The sequence below is a fragment of the Phalacrocorax carbo genome, chromosome 1, assembly GCF_963921805.1.
Source record: "Phalacrocorax carbo chromosome 1, bPhaCar2.1, whole genome shotgun sequence".
In the NCBI taxonomy this organism is placed as follows: Eukaryota; Metazoa; Chordata; class Aves; order Suliformes; family Phalacrocoracidae; genus Phalacrocorax; species Phalacrocorax carbo.
Genome location: NC_087513.1, coordinates 141,986,901 through 142,008,326, shown reverse-complemented (window position 1 = coordinate 142,008,326; position 21,426 = coordinate 141,986,901). Strand labels below are relative to the sequence as shown.

The 21,426-nt window shown below is 41.8% G+C and overlaps 1 protein-coding gene across 1 annotated transcript in view; it reads right to left on the bottom strand.

Annotated features, from left to right (window-relative positions):
• Nucleotides 1-21,426, bottom strand: part of DHRSX (dehydrogenase/reductase X-linked) — a 169,893-nt gene that overhangs the window by 20,950 nt on the left and 127,517 nt on the right. The window contains exon 6 of the mRNA XM_064437600.1: nt 11,434-11,641. Coding sequence (XP_064293670.1) covers nt 11,434-11,641 — 208 coding nt within the window. The remainder of the gene's footprint in view (nt 1-11,433; nt 11,642-21,426) is intronic.

Below are 21,426 nucleotides of genomic sequence, written 5' to 3'. Positions count from 1 at the left end.
GACCCACCTTCACTTTTCTTCTGTAAATGAGAGTCAGCACTGTTGGAAGCACAGTTCAACAGAGCTCATCAGCAAACAACTGGAAGAACTATTGTCTGGAAAGGCAAGGATGGAGGTGAGTGCAAGAAATGACACATCTTCACCAAAGGTTTCCCTAAAGCAGGATTTGCTGGGTACTCAACACATTCAAAATCAAAATGAATGTTTATTGGGAAATCTTCAGTTTTGGACCCTTATACTGGATTCATTTTTTCTTGTCAGCATGGGAGGAAAACAGATAAACCTGAGAGTACTGGCTTCTAAACGCAAAATGAATTCAGAAGGAACAGGGGACCACAGCGACCTCTTGGGACATCTCTGATCTCCTGTTGCAGATATCCTGTCAGCTGATCTTCTCCATAAACCTATTTAAACTCCATCTTAAAAGCAACAGTTTTCTTATAACTATCACTCTGTGGAATAGTTTTCCAGAGTCTGATTCCAATTATTAGAAACAAGTTTCTTACTCCTTTCTTCTTATTTCTTTCTCAGTTCCTCAAAGTAAATAAATTTCCAGTCAGCTTTCTTCAATTCATTCTTGTCTTGACAAAATTGTTTCCTTAAAAGCAACCTCACTCGGGTATATTTTGATTAAAGGCTATTGCTAGATGTCATGATATAACTTGACAATAAAGAGAAAAAAAAAGGTTGCTGTCTAGAGCTTCTACAGAGTCAAACTGAAATTAACACACAGAAGATGTGTTGTTTTTATGGTAACAGTGACAGCACCAGTGCCATCCTTGAGCAGGATGGTACCTGCTCACATCTAAAAGCCTGAAGACGCTAATGCTGCAGATACTTTCTTTTCAACCAGGAGAGCATAGGACAGGTTGTACATCACATCTACAAGTGCTGCTTCTGAGCACTGAAGGTGCTTTATAATACCCTTGACTTCTCGGAGTACACTGTTTTGTAGTGACCTGCAGATGACAAATCCAGGTACCTCAGCATAAACATATTTTATATTTTCACACTTTTTCAAAAAGCTGGAAATAGATGACTCATCAGCAATCTGCCTTTGACCCAGGGCTGTGATGAGTGGGTTGGAACTCTCATAGCAGAAGTTATACAGCCAAGGTGATGGATATATTTTGCAGTGAAAACAGTGCTTCATATGAAAGAGGCTTGCCCCAATATAAGGGGAAAAAACACCACCATACCATCAAAACCAAAAGTGAGCACTGAATGTATATAAAGTAGCATTAACAGAGCAATTATATTTAGAGAAGAAAAAAAGACTATGTAAAACTCCCTGCCTTCTGCCTTCCAAATCTGCTTCCTGAATGGATTTCAAGCAATTTCAGCTGAATCTAGCATTACAAATATTTGAAGTTCTGACTACCTCTAGAGACCTGCAGGCCCTCTAAAGCGATTAGGGTTCAGTGTATCTGTGCCAGCCTTAATCCACTTCCCCAGACAACAGGCATATGAAATAGGACACAGGTGCCACAAACCTAAACCAGGCAAGAAATATAAAAGGCCAGCCCCAGATCAAGAAGAACCTTTAAGGAGCAGGATCAGACATGTAAACTGCTTTATATAAATCAGTACTCTACATAGAGGATGAGAAGTCAAATCAGATAATCCTTGCTACAGGAATATCACAGCAAGATTGGGACCTGGAAGCTTTTAGGTTTGGGTCTTATTTACTTGTTTAGCAGGTTCTGATCAGCTACACTTCTGCAAAGCCACTGAAGTACCAAAACTTCATGATAACGGAAGTCATCATTTTATATGCAAAGGAAGATGGGGCCCTAAGTTGTCATCACCGGTCATGATGTATGAGAGTGGTCGTAACTGAACTCCTCTCTGAGAAATGACCAAGCTGCATTCACAGCTTGGGCATTCGTAAAAACAACCTTTGTAACTGGACAATGTACAACCCTGACAGAAAAAAAAAAAAAGGCATGCTGCCCCATAGTGCCTTTTCTACATTCACTTTTAGAACAGAAGCACCTGTCAAAATATACCCATAATGTGTAATTTTATTTTCAATGCTCTGAGCTCAGCAAAAGCACTTCAGTGTGCAAGAACAATGGGACAGCTTTTCTCTTTCTACATTTTTAATAATCTTAGGATAGTATAAGACAAGGGGCAGACGCTGTGGAAGACTGCATTTTGCATCTCAAGAGCTTGGCAGGCAAAAATATTGAATAAGTCAATCAATACCACTCTTCCTGAGACGCATTCAGCCTCAGCATACTGTTGCCTGCTGCAGGGACACAAGGCAGCTGGAGAGCCATTGCACAATGCCGCTCACAGCAAAGCCGTGGAAACACAGGGCTGCCAGGCACAGGGCACCAACTCTGGCCCTTGCTGTTCATTCAAAAAGTAACATATATACTAAACTGGATTAACTGTTAATGAGGTGGTAAATTAAGCTTGTAAGCTTGTGGTGGCTAGCCCCAAGACTTCAATGAGCAATTGAAGACATTGGGAGCAACTCATTTTTTCAGACCGTGCCTGAGCCTAGGACCAGCAGCAGCACCGCCTTCTGGTGACAGAAAAGTAGGTCAGCATGATGGGGCCAAATAAATACCACCACAAACCCCATTCCTGATAAGCTGCCCAAGTTCCTTCTTGTTTTATTGCACATTGCTCAGGTTTCATCCAAATCCTCTTCTGCATATGTTCTGTGTTCCCCACGGAGCGCATGGTGCATGGTAACAGAACTCCTGTGGTTACTTCCCCTTTCCAGCACTGACATGGCAACAACCAAATGTAGTCATTTGCCCTGAAGAGACTCACAGACGCAATTTAAAGAGAATGTTTAAATATGTAACACCGTATAGAAACCACTAACTCTGGACAGATTGTATTAATGACTTCTGTTTGTGCCACATCTAGGATCGAGTTCCTTCTAGAAAAATGGAGGCTAGAGCCACTGCACCAAGATCCCTTCTCATGTTTACCTATCAAAATCCACCAAATCCCATGTGTTTAGCTGAGAACATAATGAGAACAAAACAAACCATGTGAACTACGTCTTGCAGTATCTCAGGACCCTTTCTAAAATGCAAACACGAATCTCTGGGGATGGAAATTATAATTGTTACAGTCATTACAAAAGCCAGAGTTATTCAGGTGACTTCTGAGTTGAAACTTCAAAACTCACAAATTGGCTGCTGGATAATCCTGTTATTTTAAAAAATGTATTTGCTGTTTCCAGTTCTTCCTCAAATAGTTGATGTTGCTTGCTTTCTGTGGTTCTCTCTTGTTACATACATTACACTATTATAAATACATACAGGGAGTACACGGTTACCCATTTAAATGCATGGCAATATCTACGTGATAAATAGTGGAGGCACACGATGGATTGTAAACATATATAAGAAATACGTTTCATAAGTAACTGGGATTTCCTCACCTTTGGCCGCCCACGAGCACACTTCCCACTTATACGGGAAATGGTCTGATACTCCAAACACCTCAGAGCTTCCATTTGACAAACCAGCCTGATTACAGATTACTTGTGCCCCAGGTATGTGAACACACCCTTACAGTTCCTGCTCTTTCCTGTGCATATCCAAACCCATACTATCTTCAGTGCTTTACTAGCATCGCTGGTTTTTAAAATAACACAGATTTAATGCCCTGTACCTTGGGATGGGATCCATCTCTAACTAACTTTATATCTTTACAGAGCACAGACACCTACAGCTGAGCTAGTCACCAGAGGACCCCTTCATTGTTCACAGGATAAACTGGCACTTCATTCATCTGGCCAACTGTAGATATTTATCTTAGGATAAGAGAGATCCAGTACTAGCAGTGACCATGAGGAGATCACTGGATGAACAGCTCTGATGCAGGCATCCATACTGCAGACATTTATGAACTATGAGACCTGTCAGAGGTGGCTTCCGGGCATAGATGCCTTAGACCATTGGAAAAGGGGATGTTTTCAGCTTCTTGGCAGAACTTGGTATTTTCTGTCAACCTTTGCAAGCTGAGGATAACCATTAAAAATTGTGTCTGTGTTGTTCATGGAGGAGTTTCACTACTTCACATTAAAAGATTTTTCAGTCTCCTTGGACTACTGGTACATTAAGGACTACCACATTCAGAGAGGGGGAAAGAAATGCCTGTAAACCTCCAAAACCTCCTAAAATTATTTTTTTCTGTAGTGAGTAGGGGCTTTAGGTGATGGGACTCTACAATATAAATTTTATCAGCGTTGTTTTCTTACAAATGCATTACTCACAGGTAGCAAAACAACAAGGAATTGAGGTAGGTCATCACCAAAGAAATATTAATTGTTCTATAAAACACCACAGCTGGTGGAAAACTGTCCATGTGTGTACATATATACACACATATATATATGAATATGCACTCCCACAACCTCCTTCTCTGCATCTCTTTATTGTAGTGATCTAATGCCAAACTGCTGCTCACCAGCAAGCTTGGTAGCAGGATTTTCCAAGGCAAGCTGGTCGTCTTTCTCCTTAACTCAGTGTTATGGCTCTTTCACATGGAAGAGAGAAACTGCCTATAACTCCTGTTCCTACCCTTGCTGAATGGGTCGTTTCAATGGGACTGGGATGGTCCCTTGGTTCTCTTGCTCTTTGGCTTTCTCAAAGAGGTATCAGAGAGGTATGCTGATGAGAAAGATTAATGGCTGCCCTGTATTCTGCTGCAAGTGGGTTTAGGTTTCCAACAGCGTTGTATTAACTGACTGAAAGAAAATGGAATTTTAATTACATAGTGATGGAGGTAGAACTTCCCAGGCACGTGAGGGAGAATTACAGTAGTGTGATGCTATAACCCCTAACTATAAAGACTATGGATTGAAAGTGAAAGGCTAATGGTGTAGTTGAAATGTCAAGATTTTCTGTAATTCCCCAACGTTTCAACCTCTTTTTTTGAGACCTTTCTATCAGAGGCTATTTTCTTTTAAACTGACAGGAATCAGTACCAAGTCCCTGGCATGTATTTGGTCCACAGCAAATTACCTTCCTCTTTTGTGTTTGTTCCATTTTCAAAAAGTCTTGGAATAGATTACCATGGTATCTTGGAATAGATTACCTTGGAATAGATTACCAAAGGTATTACCCAAATACAGGGGAAAGTACTGCCGAGAAATATTAGCAAGGAATAAATTTATGGAAAATGTCTTTCCTAACTAACTCTGTGGGTTCTTAATGTGCAAATAGTTACAGATTACAAGATGATATGTCCTGATGTGCTAACACCGGTTAGGCGCATATATTTTCACAATTTCTTAACCGTTTATTTACTCTTTCCCCATCACAGCAATAGAGATACTATTATTTTACTCTTTTGGAGTTAAATTTAATTCCTTTCAGATAGAATGAATGAATCTGCCTGAGCTGTCAAGTCAAATCAATAATCCTCTACAACACAGGAACTAGGGATAAACCCTTGCTTGCACAGTACCAATGCCCACTTTCAGTATGCTTCTGCCCTGCTGGTAAAGCGATATCACAACATTTCAGTCACTTGCCACTCCAGAAGTTTCACTCCAAAACAATTTCACACAGGGCAAGCGTAGGTTTTTACATAATGCATAGTGTAGGTTTAACCTGTGTTTCTTTCGACCATTTTCTAGGCTAAAAAGGGTTAATCCTGCAGGCAGAGTTAGACATGGAGACAGTTTTCTTGCCCTGCGAACACTTTTCAAAGATGGAAGATAGTCTTCCATTTCCCACAGTCAGGAAAAAAAGGGATGCTTTTCTCTTTTTAACCAAACACCTAAAATTGTGGGACAGAGCACAAAATGGATCTCTCTGACCGTGCACAGTGTTTCATTTTTCACTTGCTACACGGCTGTGTTTTGGCCTGTTCCAACTAGCATCCTCCAAGAGGAAGCCTGGGTGTGGTTTGGGGATAGATCACACCAGCAGCTGCTAAGAATGAGAGTTATAAACAAGAACTTCAACAGCCTTGACTCCTTCTGATGCACTCCAACACCCATTTTGTGTTGTCCTGTACAGCATCCTTAACCCTTTGCATGCCATACACTAAGGTACGCAACACAAATCCTTCACTTTCGCACCATCAAAACACTCTCCTGGAACCCTCAACACATCTATTATAATAAACATTTTGGCTATATAGACCTGAGAAAACACACACAAAAATAATGATATCTTGGGACCTCGGGGGAATGCCAAGTTCAGTGGAGACCAAGGTCCAATGCTATGTAGCTGTGCACTTTGAGTCAGCCTCCTTTAGAGGGGTCTAATCCTAATTAGGACAGACACAAAACACGCCCTGCTTCAAAGCCTTCTTATTTAGGAGTTAGAATAAATAAAGCATCCAAGCTGCATCCACATACCCCATAACAGGCAGGACGTGGGTGCCTACCCAAGTCCAGGGATTCACATCCCAGAAAAATACCCAGATCACCAGGGTTTCCTAGCTCAGAGGTGGATTGCTCATTATCCTTCTCAGGCAGGTCCTTCCACCTTTCCCCCTAGAATCATCCTACGGCCGTATGAATAAGCAAATATTTATTAGATGGAAAAAAAGAAGGCCTATGGCTCTGAAGCTTAAATCCCTGTACCAATGTGTAAAAAAATGGGACCTGTTTAATGATAAGAGTTACTAGGACAAAGTAGACTGTTTCATTCTCCTCTGATTTTGACCAGAATCCCATTTTTGATCTGAAAAGCCTTTTGTAAAAGTTAACTGCAAATGACATGTTTCTGCAAGGAGTTTTCATTTTGTGAGAAAATTCCAGAACAGCTTTACATGAGGACCACACGTTCACATGGACTGAAGATGTTGATGAATTGCTGCTTTCAGCTGTAGAATTTAATTATTCTCGTTCTGTACAGCTGGCGTTATTGTGTGGTGATGTGTTTGTCTTCTGACACCTCGAGGGGGAGGGATGAAATGAATTTTCTACATTCACAGTGCCAAAGGGACAGTTTGAATAAGAAATGCTGCAGTAAGACCTGCATGACTATGTCCTCTGGCATGAATGATGAATCCAGGTTCTATAGACCTTGTTTTCTAGCAGCTAATACAGACTGAAAGCATTTCTTTAAAAATGTTAGAGGAGAATTATGCTAAAGTTAAGCCTATGGTGACAGACAAAAGAACTAGTTTATATTGGCTGATTTCTAGCCTGTATTCCTGAAGCCTTTCCCTTCACTTTTAGAGGCCGGCAGGGTCACTAATCCTACTCATTTTCAGTTTGTCAGTCAATAATCACTTACATGGCACTACGTCTTTGGAAATGACAGCTGAGACAAGATCTGATGCACAGTCTTCCTTCCACAATGCCTTCCTAAATACCAATCTAAGGCAGCTGAAAGGACTGAATACTCTATATCTGATAATGACACATTCACCCAGCTTGTCATAAAGAAGGTTTGGGGGAAGTTTACAGTGCTGCTATGCGGGAAATGTCTCTACTTTGATGGCATAATGCAGTCGCACAAAGCGGAACGGTCCCTGCCATTGGACATTAATGAGAGTCAACATTTTTTTTTGCTCTAAGGCGTTTTAATTGTATCACAAGCAGAGGCCATCTGGCTTAAGAATGAATATTCAGTATCTGTAGCAGAAGCAGAAATACTTGATAGGGAAATGGTACCTTCCCAGCTTCCAGCTTGGACAGCACCCATCACTAAAACTGGTGTGTTGCACAGTTGGCTAAATTTCAATTTGATGCCCAACCAATGTCTTTTTGGACTATTATTATCTTATTAATTAGTTATTGTTTACTAATTTGGACTTGTTGTCTTCAAAAAGAGGATCACTTTATGTTAAAAACTCCTAAGGGATAACATATTTCACTGCACTCTGCAGAGAACTGTGACAGCTCATCAGCTTTTATTTGCTGAGAAGTCATAGGGGTAGAAATCAATTTTTTTTCTTTGAGGAATAAACATAATTTCTCCTTTGCGTGTGACGGGTACGATCCCTGTTTATTAAAAATGTAGATAAAACATTTGTAAAACGGAAATTTAGAGAACAAGTATCACAGCAGACAATAACTTTTCTGAGAAAGAATCAAGCTGAGAAAAAATGAAACCATCACTCCTAAAAGGCAGGAATTAATTTCACAATTTTTATGACTGTCACTGGTTCCTTTAGTTTGGCCTATCTCATTTCTACAGGGGTGCCTCTCACCGCAGCTTGTTGGGGGAAAAAAAAACCCAAACTGATTTGGCAGAGATTTTTAATGAGCCACATATGAAGACCAGAAGACAATGTTCTACAGTTCTGAGAAAATCAAGCTGTTAAGGCTTTGAGTAAATTATATGTACATATCATGGCCTATTTATGAGACTGTAGGTTTATTTGCTTAAGTACCTAAACATCTTGAGGCAGCTCAGGCGGATGTTGAGCCGACAGCCTTGTCTGCCACACTGAGCCACCTCAAATACAAGCAGCCCAGCAAGAGTGGGGCCAGGCTGCAGTCCCTAGGAAATATTTGACTTGAATGCAACTGGGACCAGTGCTAGCGGGAACACATTTAAAGGTAGTGGAGGCTCTGCCACAATATATTGGAATTAAATCAAACAATCTGTTGACTCTTTCCCGAGTGAATGTGATGTGATAAATCTGTGATGCGTTTCCTCACCGGAGCTATCTGGGCTGTGTTGGCTCCACGAGCGCCAGGTTGCAGTGGGTGAGGCAATTTCCTGCATGCATTTAGAAACCTCTCTGGAATACTTCAGGGTGATAAAAGTTAGTTGAGCTAATATGATTAGAGAGCTGTCACCTCATTTTTACTGCATTACTGCCATAATCCTAGAAGGAAGCTTCATATATGTGCACTAGGGAATGAAATTCCAGGGGAGAAGAAATCCATAATACCATCTATCAGTTAACAGTATCAGACAACTGAATTTTCTTGTACTTGCTTTCTTATTTTTCTCAGGGGAAATTTACCCTAGTGCACAAGACCAACACAAGAGACACCCAGCCTTGAATGCTGGATGCTACAGCACTCAGTGCAGTGCTACTGAAATCGCCGGGCAGGCTTTCAACATGAGTTTGCCATGGATCTAAACATCGCCTTGTGATGCAGTTCTGCCGCAGCTGAACAGGGCGTACCTATGTGAAGTGCTCCTGAATGTGAGAAAGGAAGGCAAAGTCAATCCCAAATACATAAACATACCTTAAGCAATAAGCAATATGCAAAGAGCAGAAGTCAGAGCTGCCACTCAGAAGTCTAAGTGAGGACGGGAAGCGTGATAGTAAGCTTCCCTCTCCTTTGGCTTATAGGAAAAACACATCGAGTAAAAATGTGAAAATCTCAACCTTGGTAACTGAAGCATTCAGTTATCCAAACCTGAACTTATTCTGACTCAAAAAGTAATTGATGCATTTGCTTTTCAGGCAGTACACACACCACACTTCCATGCAAGCCAGTATGTCTATCCATTATGTGTCACAAGCCAAAATTCCTTTGGAGCGGTATCTCAGCCAAAGACCAGGAAGTGATCAGGAACTATCGGGAGCAGTACTATTAGAGCTGAAAGTATGAGACTCCCTTTTGTGATAAATCCAAACTCATTTTATGTGTCTTCAGTGACATCCCATTCAGTGTCTAAACACGGTCAGCAGAAGTGTCTCCTTTGGCACACTAATAAAACTCTATGGGACTGAGTGCTGTAAAGAGCAAATGACTCAATTCTCAGTCTCAGACACAGAAATTCTGTCAGAATTTTGTGGCTCTAGAGAAAATGCTGAGCACAACCTAAACATCTACATGAAAATGTTATGTTAGCAAGATGAATTAAGTCCAATGGAAAAACACCACCATCTGAGACTGATATTTAGAATAGCAATCACAAGAGGCAAAACAAGTTTAATATACACAGTCTGGCAAAGCTGCATTCTGCTTCTTTAAGAATGTACTACATATTATGAGCATTCCTATTACAATTTTATTGCAATATTCAAGGTGTACTCAGAAGATACTATTAAATTTTTTAAATACGGGTTTATTTGTTTGCATCTTATTTTACAGCCACTCTTCCAGCCTGCAGTTTTGTTTCTAAAATTAAAGCCAGTGATATTTCCATATCAAAGTTTAAAATTAATTTGCTTTGTGGGACATGCCCCTTCATCTAAAAGACTTCATTTTAATTAGGACATTTCATTTTCCCTAATGGAATCAGGTTCCTTCCACTTAATCCAAAACTACTTTCTGAAAGAGTTATAAGCAGTACATTTCCTCAGCAAAAGTTCTCCTAAGGCTTGTCCGCACGAGGAGATTGGACCTGTGCAGCTAAACTGATTTCAGATTGATCTACTTACATCGCTACAAAATGTTACTGAAGTTAATCATAACTGGGTCTGCCCCACTTCTGCACTGGTTTTATCAAACAGCTTTAAGTTTGCTAATGCAGACCAGGAACAGATAATGGAAAATCAGGCACCATTACAAGTATGTGTTAGACGAAAAAGCTAAATGAAAATTGTCCCACCTCCCAGCACGAGAGTCTGGACCAGCACAGCCTGGAGTATGGCCACTTCCCACCACCATTTTCATACTGTTTCCCTCTTCCCTTTTGTCTCTTCTCTATAATGTGTTGCGTACATGTAGACCATGCCAGATCATGTCTGCTTCTCATCAAGAGGACATACAAGACATTTCCAAGGAACACTTTTGTGAGAAACCATAAACTAGGGTATTGTTTATTAAGACTTATGTTGAGATTGTGAGAAACTATAAATTAGGATACTGCTTATTAAGACTCAGGTCGAGATTGTGAGAAACTATAAATTAGGGTACTGCTTATTAAGACTTAGGTTGAGGTCAAGGTAGAGGTCATGCAAAGAATACCTCCCAAACCACCAGATGTCCAGACTAACCAACAGAGATAAGGAACTGAAGCTTGCGAAGACAGAGATAAGAAACTGAAGCATGAGAAGAATACCTCCCACTATTCCTTTGAACATGGAAGTAAAGATGTATAAAAAGAGACTGTTTGAACTGCTCAGTACGGCAGTTGGCGGAGCGCAGACTCCCCTGCCGTCCAGCGCTGTATTTGCTCATATTCTACTTGCTATAATTAATAAAATTCTAATTGGATTCTGATCCATTGTGGTCTCAATTTATGACACTTTGCATATTCTGGCTCCGTGTTAGGATGACGTTCTGCCCCCATGCACACACAAAGGCTCACAGATAGATCAGGGCAGAGATAATCAGTGCATGGGCACAGACAGTGAAAGACATTCCCTTCCTTTACCGTGAGAGCTCGCTCCCTCCATTTAAAATAAGTGTTTTTTCCAGGGAAGGCCTGTCTTTGTACACCAATTTTGTACATCTCATCAGCACAGAGAAATGCAATAAATGCCATACATTATGATAAACTCTGAAACATCTGCAACTCCATGCTGACTACAACTCTCACAATGTAGGGGGACGGCAACAAAATGCTTTACAAAACTGCATACCTTGAAAAGTAGCCAGGCTGTCATCCATTTGACCACTTTTACAACCCAAAAGACATGCTTGTAGAGCTCAGTATTCACTACTCCAGGGTCTACTACATTAGCAGTCACATGGCTTCCATTTGCAGTCAGAAGATGCTGTAGTCGATAGGTAAATAACACAAGGGCAAGTTTGCTTTGGGCATAGGCTCCATGGGGTGAATACGAACATCTGTACACAGGAGAGAAAGAGAGAGGAAGACGCACATAAAATAATCAGAAGGAAAACAGAATTGCACAGGCATCAAATGTACTGCATTTTGTAATATCCAGCACACAAAGCTATACTTTGAGAAGTCAGAAGAAACAGCTTATCACTGGCAGGTATGTTGTTTGCTGGAATTCTGGTGATTGTTCCATCAGACACCAAGTCTGATTTATGGCAGGGTACCTGCTGGAACCTCTATGTCAAACTATTTAAACTAGAAATGCTGAGGCACCAATCTCCAGGATATCATCACCTAGAGGCCCTCAAACTACTCCCTCCTTCCTCATTGCCCTCTCACCACACATACATACCCTGTTCCCACCCAGTAGATCTGTGCCTGCTCATACTACTCCTGGTTATTATTATTTGTATTGCAGCAGGACCTACTAGTTTCTGACGAAGGCTCCTGTGCTGGGCACAGTACAGATGAGTAAGGCAATCGTTGCACCTGCCCCAGTGACACATCAGATTACGCACAGTTAAGACATGGATAAAAAGATGGGGCAAGGAGAACAGCTCCAAGCATAACCACAGTTATGCCATATACAGCGTTTAGAGCAAAGACGCCTGGCTGGGTCTGTGTCGAAGAGGAGGTGTGACGAAGGCACACAAATACTGGGAGTTACAGCAAAACATTACCTGTTGAGACTCCTGTGCACCTCTCTCATCTGGATGCTGAATCTGCCTTTCTTTCAGGTCAAACATTCCAGGAACTGCTGATTAGTGGGGTTTCACTCCATGCAGGCAGCAGTGGTTTCTTTTTAAATAAGCAGGCTAGCAGGTATGTCGCTTAAAATGCGCCTCCCGACTAGAACTTCAGCATCACTTCCACAAATTCCTATGCCATGACAATTCACTCTTGTAATTACTACAGCCTCTCATCTAACCTTTTTGTGCTTAGCAGAACCAAAGGGAATTCCTGGCATTACAGCCAGCTCACAGGCAAAGCAGGCAGGAGCCTGAAGCAACGTGCTCCTGGGGGCAGCAAAGCAGCTTTGGTCCCAATCCCCTTTGCCTCTGCCAGAGCGTGGGGAAGCAGCGCTGCTTGCTGCTGCCGCCAACGTGGAGCCAGGGGTTAGGGTCTGCGGGGCAGCAGCTAGTGCTGGTGGAGGGAGATAGAGGGGCACCCCCCCAGGAGCAGATCTCTCTTTCCCAGCTCTCTCCTTCCCCCTAGTTGTTGTCCTGCCTCTGTGACAGCTGCAGTTACAGCTCTATCCTCTACACCTTCACCCTTAGTGAAGAAAACACCCAGGCTGCGGATGTTCCTACTCTGCTGAAAAGCCTGCCTTCAGTTTTCTGTGGTTGCTACTATGGGCAAGGTTTTTATTTTGAATGAATAGGGAATATGACTCAGAGTTCTTTTTGTTATCTCATTCTCATTGAATACCTTCTTTATATATCCTATACAGTTCACCACAGAAAGCCCTGGATGATAGCAAACAGGCTCTCTGCAGAGGTATAAGGCTATTGAAGCAGTTTAACTGTTCATGTTATCTGAAGGGACCCAGAAACTTGGAGACACAATGGTAAATTGTGCAGCTCAGCTACAGGAAGTAAAATACAACAGATGATTGACTCTCCACTTCAACTTTTTTTTCTCCCTTGCTTTTTTCCCCTGCTCCATTCGTGTTCAAGCAAATCACAAACAAACAAGCTACAAAAACATTATATAAATTGAGAGATAATAAAAAAGGACAGCTGATCATAAACAGCCCTTGCACCAAGCAACGGCCTGAGCTGTAATGTGCTGGATAACGTAGCTCCATCATCATAAAGATATCACCTGCGCCTCAGGGTAAATGGGCTATTTTAAGAATAAAGAACAATCACTGCATGAATATAAAAGTGACTTGGCATTAGTCAGGAAATTGCAGTTATGTTTTAAATTCAGTAACGTCCATGCTCTGATCTGAGACACTCAAAATGTCACCTTATGCTTCATGCATATTTCAACCCTTTTAACTTGAAGGACCAGATCCTCAGCCGCTACGAGCTTCAATTGAGCAGCCGTGCAGGGCAGAGCTCACACCACCCATGGGAAGAAGCATTCATCCAAAGCTGCCTCCGGCAGCCAGCTGGCAGCCAACCCTGGCACTCCTCCACTGGTGCCACCATTCCTCCACCGGTGGAGAATGCAAGCTGGGGCACGGGACGAGCTTCCAGAGTTGAGTTAGAGTGATCTTGTCTGGCAAGCAGCTCACAGGGAAGCAGGGCTGGGGACTACTCTGACTTGTTTTGCCTGGGTCTAGTCTGGCCTTCCGTAACCTTCAGATGCCAGGCAGGAGGATGGTGAATGCTCCCCATGACTTCCCATTCCCACATTTTGTGCGAGTGCTGTTTTGACTTACCTTGTGGCAATGAAGCATGACTACAAGGGCCGGATCCTCAAAAGCCTTGTACTTTGCATAGATATCTATGTCAGAGAAACACGAGTGCTGAGAAGATATAAAAAGCTATCCAATCAGCAAGGATGCCTTTTATATCACAGTGCAGAGATGCAAATGATTTGCAAGGCAGCAGGGAATCAGATTTCAATAACATGCTATAGATATGAAGGATATAAAACTGGATACGCAGAGCAGACACTTTTGGCAGAACCCCTGCAATGATCACCTGCTCTCTTCCCATTTTCTGTGTGTGTGCTTTTTGCTTTCCAGGAATCTGACATCAATGGACTACGTAAGACAGAGGAATAACCTGTGACACAGAACTGACAAGGATTTTCACTGAACAACTGCTTTTTTTTGTGAGACCCTGTCTTATTAGGTTCATGTTGTTTAAATGCAATGTTGGGAAAAAAATCAGCACTGGTTACTTCACTTCATTGCATCCAGTCTTAATGTTATGCAGCAGAAAAATAAGAGCACATAGGTTCCTGTACCACAATTGCATCTCCCATGAACATACATGTAGAATCACAAATGGTTTGGATTGGAAGGGACCGTTAAAGATCATTTAGTCCTACTCCACTGCCATGAGCAGGGACATCTTTCACTAGACCAGGTTGCTCAAAGCCCCATCCGACATGGCCTTGAACACTTTCAGTGATGAGTATCCACAGCTTCTCTGGGCAACCTGTTCCAGTCTCTTACCACCCTCATCATAAAAGACCTCTTTCTTATGTCCAATCTAAGTCTATCCTCTTTCAGTTTAAAACCACAAAATGTATTCCTCTTACACATGGAATTATCTGGCTTTAAATACCATGCACCTAAATCTAACCTTTCTTGGTGCTTTATGCTCTGAATGTACATTTCCTACACTGAATGAAACTCTAATTGTATACTAAATACAATAATAATATTGACATTATGCAGTTCCACGTTGCTTTCATTTTCTGGAGGCTCTACAAGCATTCTAAGATGGAAGTACACACAAAAGGCCAACTGAAGCACAGCCCAAAGCATAGCACAGCTTACCAAGAAACTGTGCTGGAGCACGAGAGCACATGGGGTGTCTGTGTCGTTTGGACCCCAGAGGGCATATGGTATTGATGCTCCGCAGCAATGGAGACAGACCTACAAGCAGAGAAACTCTGGCTCCTAACTGGGAGGCCAGCAGGCAAAAGACTGGTAGCTCCCAGCTCCCAGTGGTACATACGCACACTGGGCAGTCAGCCAGAGAGCTAGGAGGTATGAGTGTTCGACTGCCCAGGGATCCGTCCTAATAAATGCTGCCCACCAGGCTTCAGCTATGTCAGACAGCACATGCTGTGGGTATGGCAAGCATGTGCACGGTCAGCAGCTGGGAAAAGCAGAGTGAGGAAAGGCACCGAGCATGGACTTGGTGGGAAGAAGTCTAGTGGGAAGGAGCAGCATGCCTGGCATTGGTTGCTTGGAGAAGTTCATGCCCACCCACTTTTTTGAGTTGGGCTCTCTGTGGACCACTCTTCCTGCCACAGAAAACAGTCTCCCCTGGTGGATGCCCCCCCTGGAGCATTTTGCCAAGTTGGTGCTGATAAAATAGGGCAATGCACAATTCACTAACTGGGAACTACAGGAGGAGTTAAGGCAGACGACATTTAATTAGTTGCTTTGAAATCTGGCCAAGAGAACAGCAATATACAAGACCTTCTTCCTTTTAAAATAATGCTTTACTGATTCTATACTGATGAATAAAAGATCAGCATAAAGCAGGCTATGCATTTTCTGTTCAGTTAATTTTTAGCAGAAATTCTTATTTTTTTGGCTTAAGAGTTTTTGCAACATAGACTGACAAGTTTGAATTGTCATTACAAAAATTAAGGAGGAGAAGAGAAAGGGATTGTTTTCTATTCTTCCCAAAACAAAATAAGCAAGTATTCAATTCTGGAATGAGTGAGCGCCTTGTGGATTGCTGATTTTTTTTTTAATTATTATTTATTTATTTTTATTTTTCACCAGAACCTGATTTGACCACTCAGCTCCATGGTGCTGTCTCCGGCAGTAGTCTCCCTAGCACGCTGGGGCAATGTATTTGTAAAAAGTAATGAGAAGTCCAATTTCAAACCGGACCCTGCAGTGGCTAATTAGGTTTTTAAATATGGACTCATCTGCTACTCAAGTTTGAAAACAGGATCCATGTTTGGCACTTCCCTTGGCAGCCAGCCTTACTCGGGTTTCTTTTCTGTCTGGCTTTAGTCTGTGTTCAGTACAGGTCTCCCATTTACATCCAGTGATACCACATTTAGTGAAATACATCAGGTCAGCTCAAGGTATCCACTGAGTAATAGGGGAAACAAAATTTCTGCTCAGCATAGACCACTTCCTCCCCACCCCCTGTGCACAGGCTCTCACACTGCTCTCAACTTTTTCTCTTTCATTAACGGTTGCTCTTGCATTATGCACACATGGGGAGGAAGCCGACACAGACCGACTGGAAGAAGGGTGCAGTGACAGCACCCTTTCCCTTCCCCACCACACCTTCCTTCAGCAAAAGGCTCGGAGGACCTGTGACCATACTGGATGACACACAGCTACATTTAACCTGGCCGGTGCTAGCAGGGAAGTTTTCCTGATGTGGACCTCTTTCACGGGCGCTTGTCTTGCACATGTCATCCTCCCCTCACCCACCACCACGCTCCCCAATTTCCAGCGCGTTAAGTTGCCTGGAGGGCAGAGCGCACCAAGATCAAACTGCAGAACAACCTAATTGCTGTGTGCTCCATTTGAAAACAAGGGATGTAAAACGTGGGTGACATGCGGGGTTTTTAATGAAAGGCCACACAAAATTTCAATATATGCCTTAGGATGAATCAGTGAATTAAGCAAAACACAGACTTGCTGTATTAAAATTACTGAAGTTTCCTAATGATTTATGTATTAATCTTGCAATACACCAACACCATTGCTTAGTCAAGAACATAAAAGACTATTATTAAACGCTCAGGAAGCTTTCACAGTCTTAAATTTTCTTTCTCCAGGGAATGCAGCACAAGATTTTTCAAGATCTTTGATAGATTTTGCAGTTTATTTTGAAGCAGCTACAGAAATATATTGCAGAATATAGATATGTCTTTTCTGGTTATCATAAGCAGTTTCTTTCTCTCTTTCTATGATAAACCAAAGCCTGAGTCCAAAATATTGCTTATTAGATTTAAGCAGACTTCCTGACAGTACTACATATATTTATCCCATGAACACATTTGCTGAGTCTCAAGTGTGATTTTCCCTCAATACAAAAAAAAAAAACAACCAAAAACCAAACCCAAACCCAGAAAATACAGAGATGGAGAAAAGACAGAGTTGCAGAAACAAGAATATGTGTTTTACCACTGAAAGATGCCAATTAAAAGAAATAAGCATATGCATTACTAAAACTGAACTAAAATTTAAAGTGTTAAAGTATCTAGTTACTCAGATTTTGTTACCGTTTTGTACAGCAGCTGTCCTGTTACCAACTACTAGAGGCTACCATATAGTCACCTATTTCATACACATGCCTCTGGGTGTTCACTGAGTAACTACACTTCTTCAAGTACATTTCTTTCATATACTTAATATGTAGTCTTAAAAAAAATGCCCAAGCATACAACAGTCAAGGTGGCCTTAGCACACCCCCATGTATCTGAACTTGAATGCACTGGAAGCTGTAATCTGAGTGAATAAGGACTCAAGCACTAGGGACTCCTGAAGCGACCTGTGACCCCGTGACGGACATGTTGGAAAGGGAGGCTACAAGGCTGATAAATAAAATTAGTGGTTCTACACAAGCTGAAAAGCAAATGTTGACGTGCTAGCTGGTCGCACCAGGGTTACTTAAGCAGCCAGAGGCAGGTGGCACTTTCAGAGCAGCTCACCTTGCCTTTTAGTTCTGACCCACAGACAAAGAGCGACCATGTCTAAAGCATCCCCCTGCAGTGAGCCCCTTGGTGCCCCACGCTGCTCACACACAGCTCTGGCCAAAACTGGGCTTTCTCTGAAATCTTTCAACAGTGGTAAAGTAGCATTTTTCTTCTTAAAATTAGAGGATTAGCATAAAGGTAGAGGCTCAGAGCTGGGATATTCTCTCTTTCTAAACTTCTGGTGGTGGTTTCACTAGCAGTAGCTGACTTCTCTACAAGTCAGTGACTGCAGCTTTGTGCTTAACCCACAGCTCAGTAGGAGCCATAAGCTGGAAGCTGGGTTGTGGGGGTTTTTTAAAGCCATGCTTCTCAACTTTCAGCACGTCACTGTATAAATACATAGCATTCAGTGACTAGCCCCTTGTTGGAGCTTGTAGGAAGTGCAGACTTAACAAAAATTAACTTACTGTCTTTGGAGGACTACATTTAGTGAAGGAACCTGGAAGGTCTTTAGTATAAAAATAATTATGCAAGGCAAAATAAGCAGGGGCTTGTCAGCCTGGGAATTACTGTCATTGGAATGGAATCAATGCACCATTTTTCATTTGGCTGATCCCTCCTCCTAATGGCAAAAGGTGAGAGGTCAAGAGCCCTCCTGCTCTACTGATTGCCTTGCTGTGCGCAGCTGCGTTGCTCTGTGCTCAGCACAGTTCTCAAATGTAGGAAGCATCAACTCAAAGGCTGGTCTTCTCAAAGTCTCACCAGAATCAGCATCTTTTAAAAAGTCTAATTTTTCTGTTTGTGTACAATTGGTGTTAATTTCAAATGGTTTTGATGATTTTAAACATTGATGGCAAGTTCAAGTTGTAATTACTGTAATTCCATTCTCCCAGAAAATATATCTCTTTATAAAGAATGATATAAATTGCCTCTTCTGAAGCATCATTTTTCTACAGTCGGTTCATATGATGCAATGTTAAGTACTTGCTAATATTTGAAGTGCTATTTGAGCATAATGGTATCCCTTCATTCAATTAAAAATCTCCATCAAACAAATGAATGAGTAAATAAATAGAAGCAAGCAAGGTTTTGCATTGCTGCAGCCAAGAAACAGACCAAGGCTCCACAACCTCCATTCTGTAATCTCGTGACCCTTTTGAGGGATGGGAAACATCACTGCCATATATCTTTTAATACTATCTCTTCGATAACCTGGATCTCAGGTTACTGAAGATTGTCACACATCTTTTAAGATTATCTCTGGATTATATCAAGCATAGCTCTGAGGCACTCTCCACCCACTTGTGGAAAGCTTCCTAGCTCTCCTGCAATAGACCTTTTAAGTTGAAGGAAGCAATGGGTCTTCTTATGGTTTCTTCCACAAGAATGCATGTAGGGCCATAGAGTGGCCCAGTGACAACTTGAACAGTCCCAAATCTTACTTCTGTTTTGATAAAATAGTTTTAAAACTAGTGTAGACTTTTCCAGACCATCTGCAGATTCAGGCCTTTTCATTCTGGGACTGAGAGGGAACTGTAGGGTCTGGTCATGCATAATAAAGTGCTGCCTTTTCAAATCCAGCACAGTTCACCTAACATGGTTAGCAGATTTTCAGTAGATTATGTGAATGTATTGGTGTATATGTGAAGATAACGTAAGGTTTCATTTTGTGATGGGCCGAACCCACTGCACTGCCTTGGAGTTGAGGAGGTGCTGAATGTGTTCTGCAAGTGCAGATGTTCAACACTGAACTGAAGGATTGGTTGGTCTTACCAGGAGAAACATGGTTTGAATGTACACACAGACTGCAAAATCCTTTTTCCTCCAAGGTGTCTATAAATACTGTGCAGAAAGTCCTATGCCATCACTCTCTGTCCACAGAAGCAACGCAAGACCATCATGTCTGGCACAACAAAATTACTTTGAAAATCAGTTTTTGTTTGCTGAAACAATCTAACAACTTCTGCTTTTTCAAAGGTTTCTTACATAGTGAGGATGAGAGTATCTCAGCTTCAAACTGAGAGGTAAAACTAATACCCAGAACAGGAATTAAGACAAGGAACAAAATCATAAAGAAAGTCAACTATTTGTTAAAAACAGTCATAGGAAGTCTCCCCCTCTGTTGCAGTCACGAGAAGTCTTCCCCCCTGTTGGAAGTTAAAGAAGAAATACGGCTGAAATGGCAACAGGTATGGGAGAGATTAAAATGTGAAGGTTTTCTGCACCCATGCAATGACTGATAGCCCAGACATGGCAGGAAAGGCTTTTGTTCCTGTGAGACTGTGTGTTACCAGTGGCCACTGGCCACTCTCAGAAAAGATGAGGGATTTAAATAAGTGTATGAATGGGGCCTGTGAAGAGGTGGGTCTTACTTAAGGAACATAAACAAGTCAACTTCAGCAAACAAAAAAAACCTGCTAGAAATGAATAACATACAGTGTCTTAAAGTGGTCCATAGCCAGCATTGCAAAGTGGTTATTTCAAAGTACCGCAAGGGATGGTGACAGCAATCACTTTCTCTACTGTTTAGCCTTGGAGTTGTTTTTTGGTTTTGTTTTATAAATTTCCCAATACTGTGTCACTCTGGAACACTGTAAATGCACATCCATAATGAAAAACCAAGTATTTCCTAAGAAGGGGCATGGCATGGCCTGAGGCCAGAATGCATGAGATCTCTTCCACTTGCAAACATACCAGAAGCAAGTGAAGTCAGGTTTGGCTTTCCAGCAAATGAAGAGAAGTTTCATGTCCAAACCCTGAAAAACCAACAGTCACAGAGCTGCCCCGCCCCAGCCCTCACTGAAAAAAAGAATTAAAAGATACTGCTGCTTTGGTAGGCTGATTGATATCTGGTGGTAATTCAGATACTGTATACCCACCCACCCCCCACCCCCCTTTGAGCTGAGAACCAAAAGATTTCATGCAAAACTCATAAAATTTTAACTTGCACATTTCTGCAGTGCTGTATTGTAGCTAGCATCACTGTTAGAAGCTCTTGAGTTCTCAGAAAGCTACTGTGAGCCACGGTGCTCCTCGGTTATTGTGCTTCTTGGGATGCTGAGACGGTGCTGTGTACAGCCAGCCTCCACTTCCCATGACAAGAAATGCAGGAGAACCACAGCACCAGACACATAACAAGAACAGAAGAAATGGATCAACGAAGCTGCAACTATGTAAGGCATTCTGGCAGTATTAAAACTCCTAGAGCTAAAATATTTCACTTTTACAGTGACTTATTTTAGTTAGTATATTTTTCATAAACCCCGCATTTTTCATAATTTGATTTAATGAAAAGACCAATTTTTCTTCACAGGTTTATGTACTTAAATGCCTGGTCTGCTTTTGAACAGACGAAGTTCTCCTTCACTGAAAGAAGAGGTTTAGGACAGGGAGCAAAGGAAAGGTTAAGACTTATCATTTGTAATTGCAGGGGCAGAAGTCTGCCTTTGCCTCCCTCCACTAGAGCCTGTAATCCTTAATGCATGTG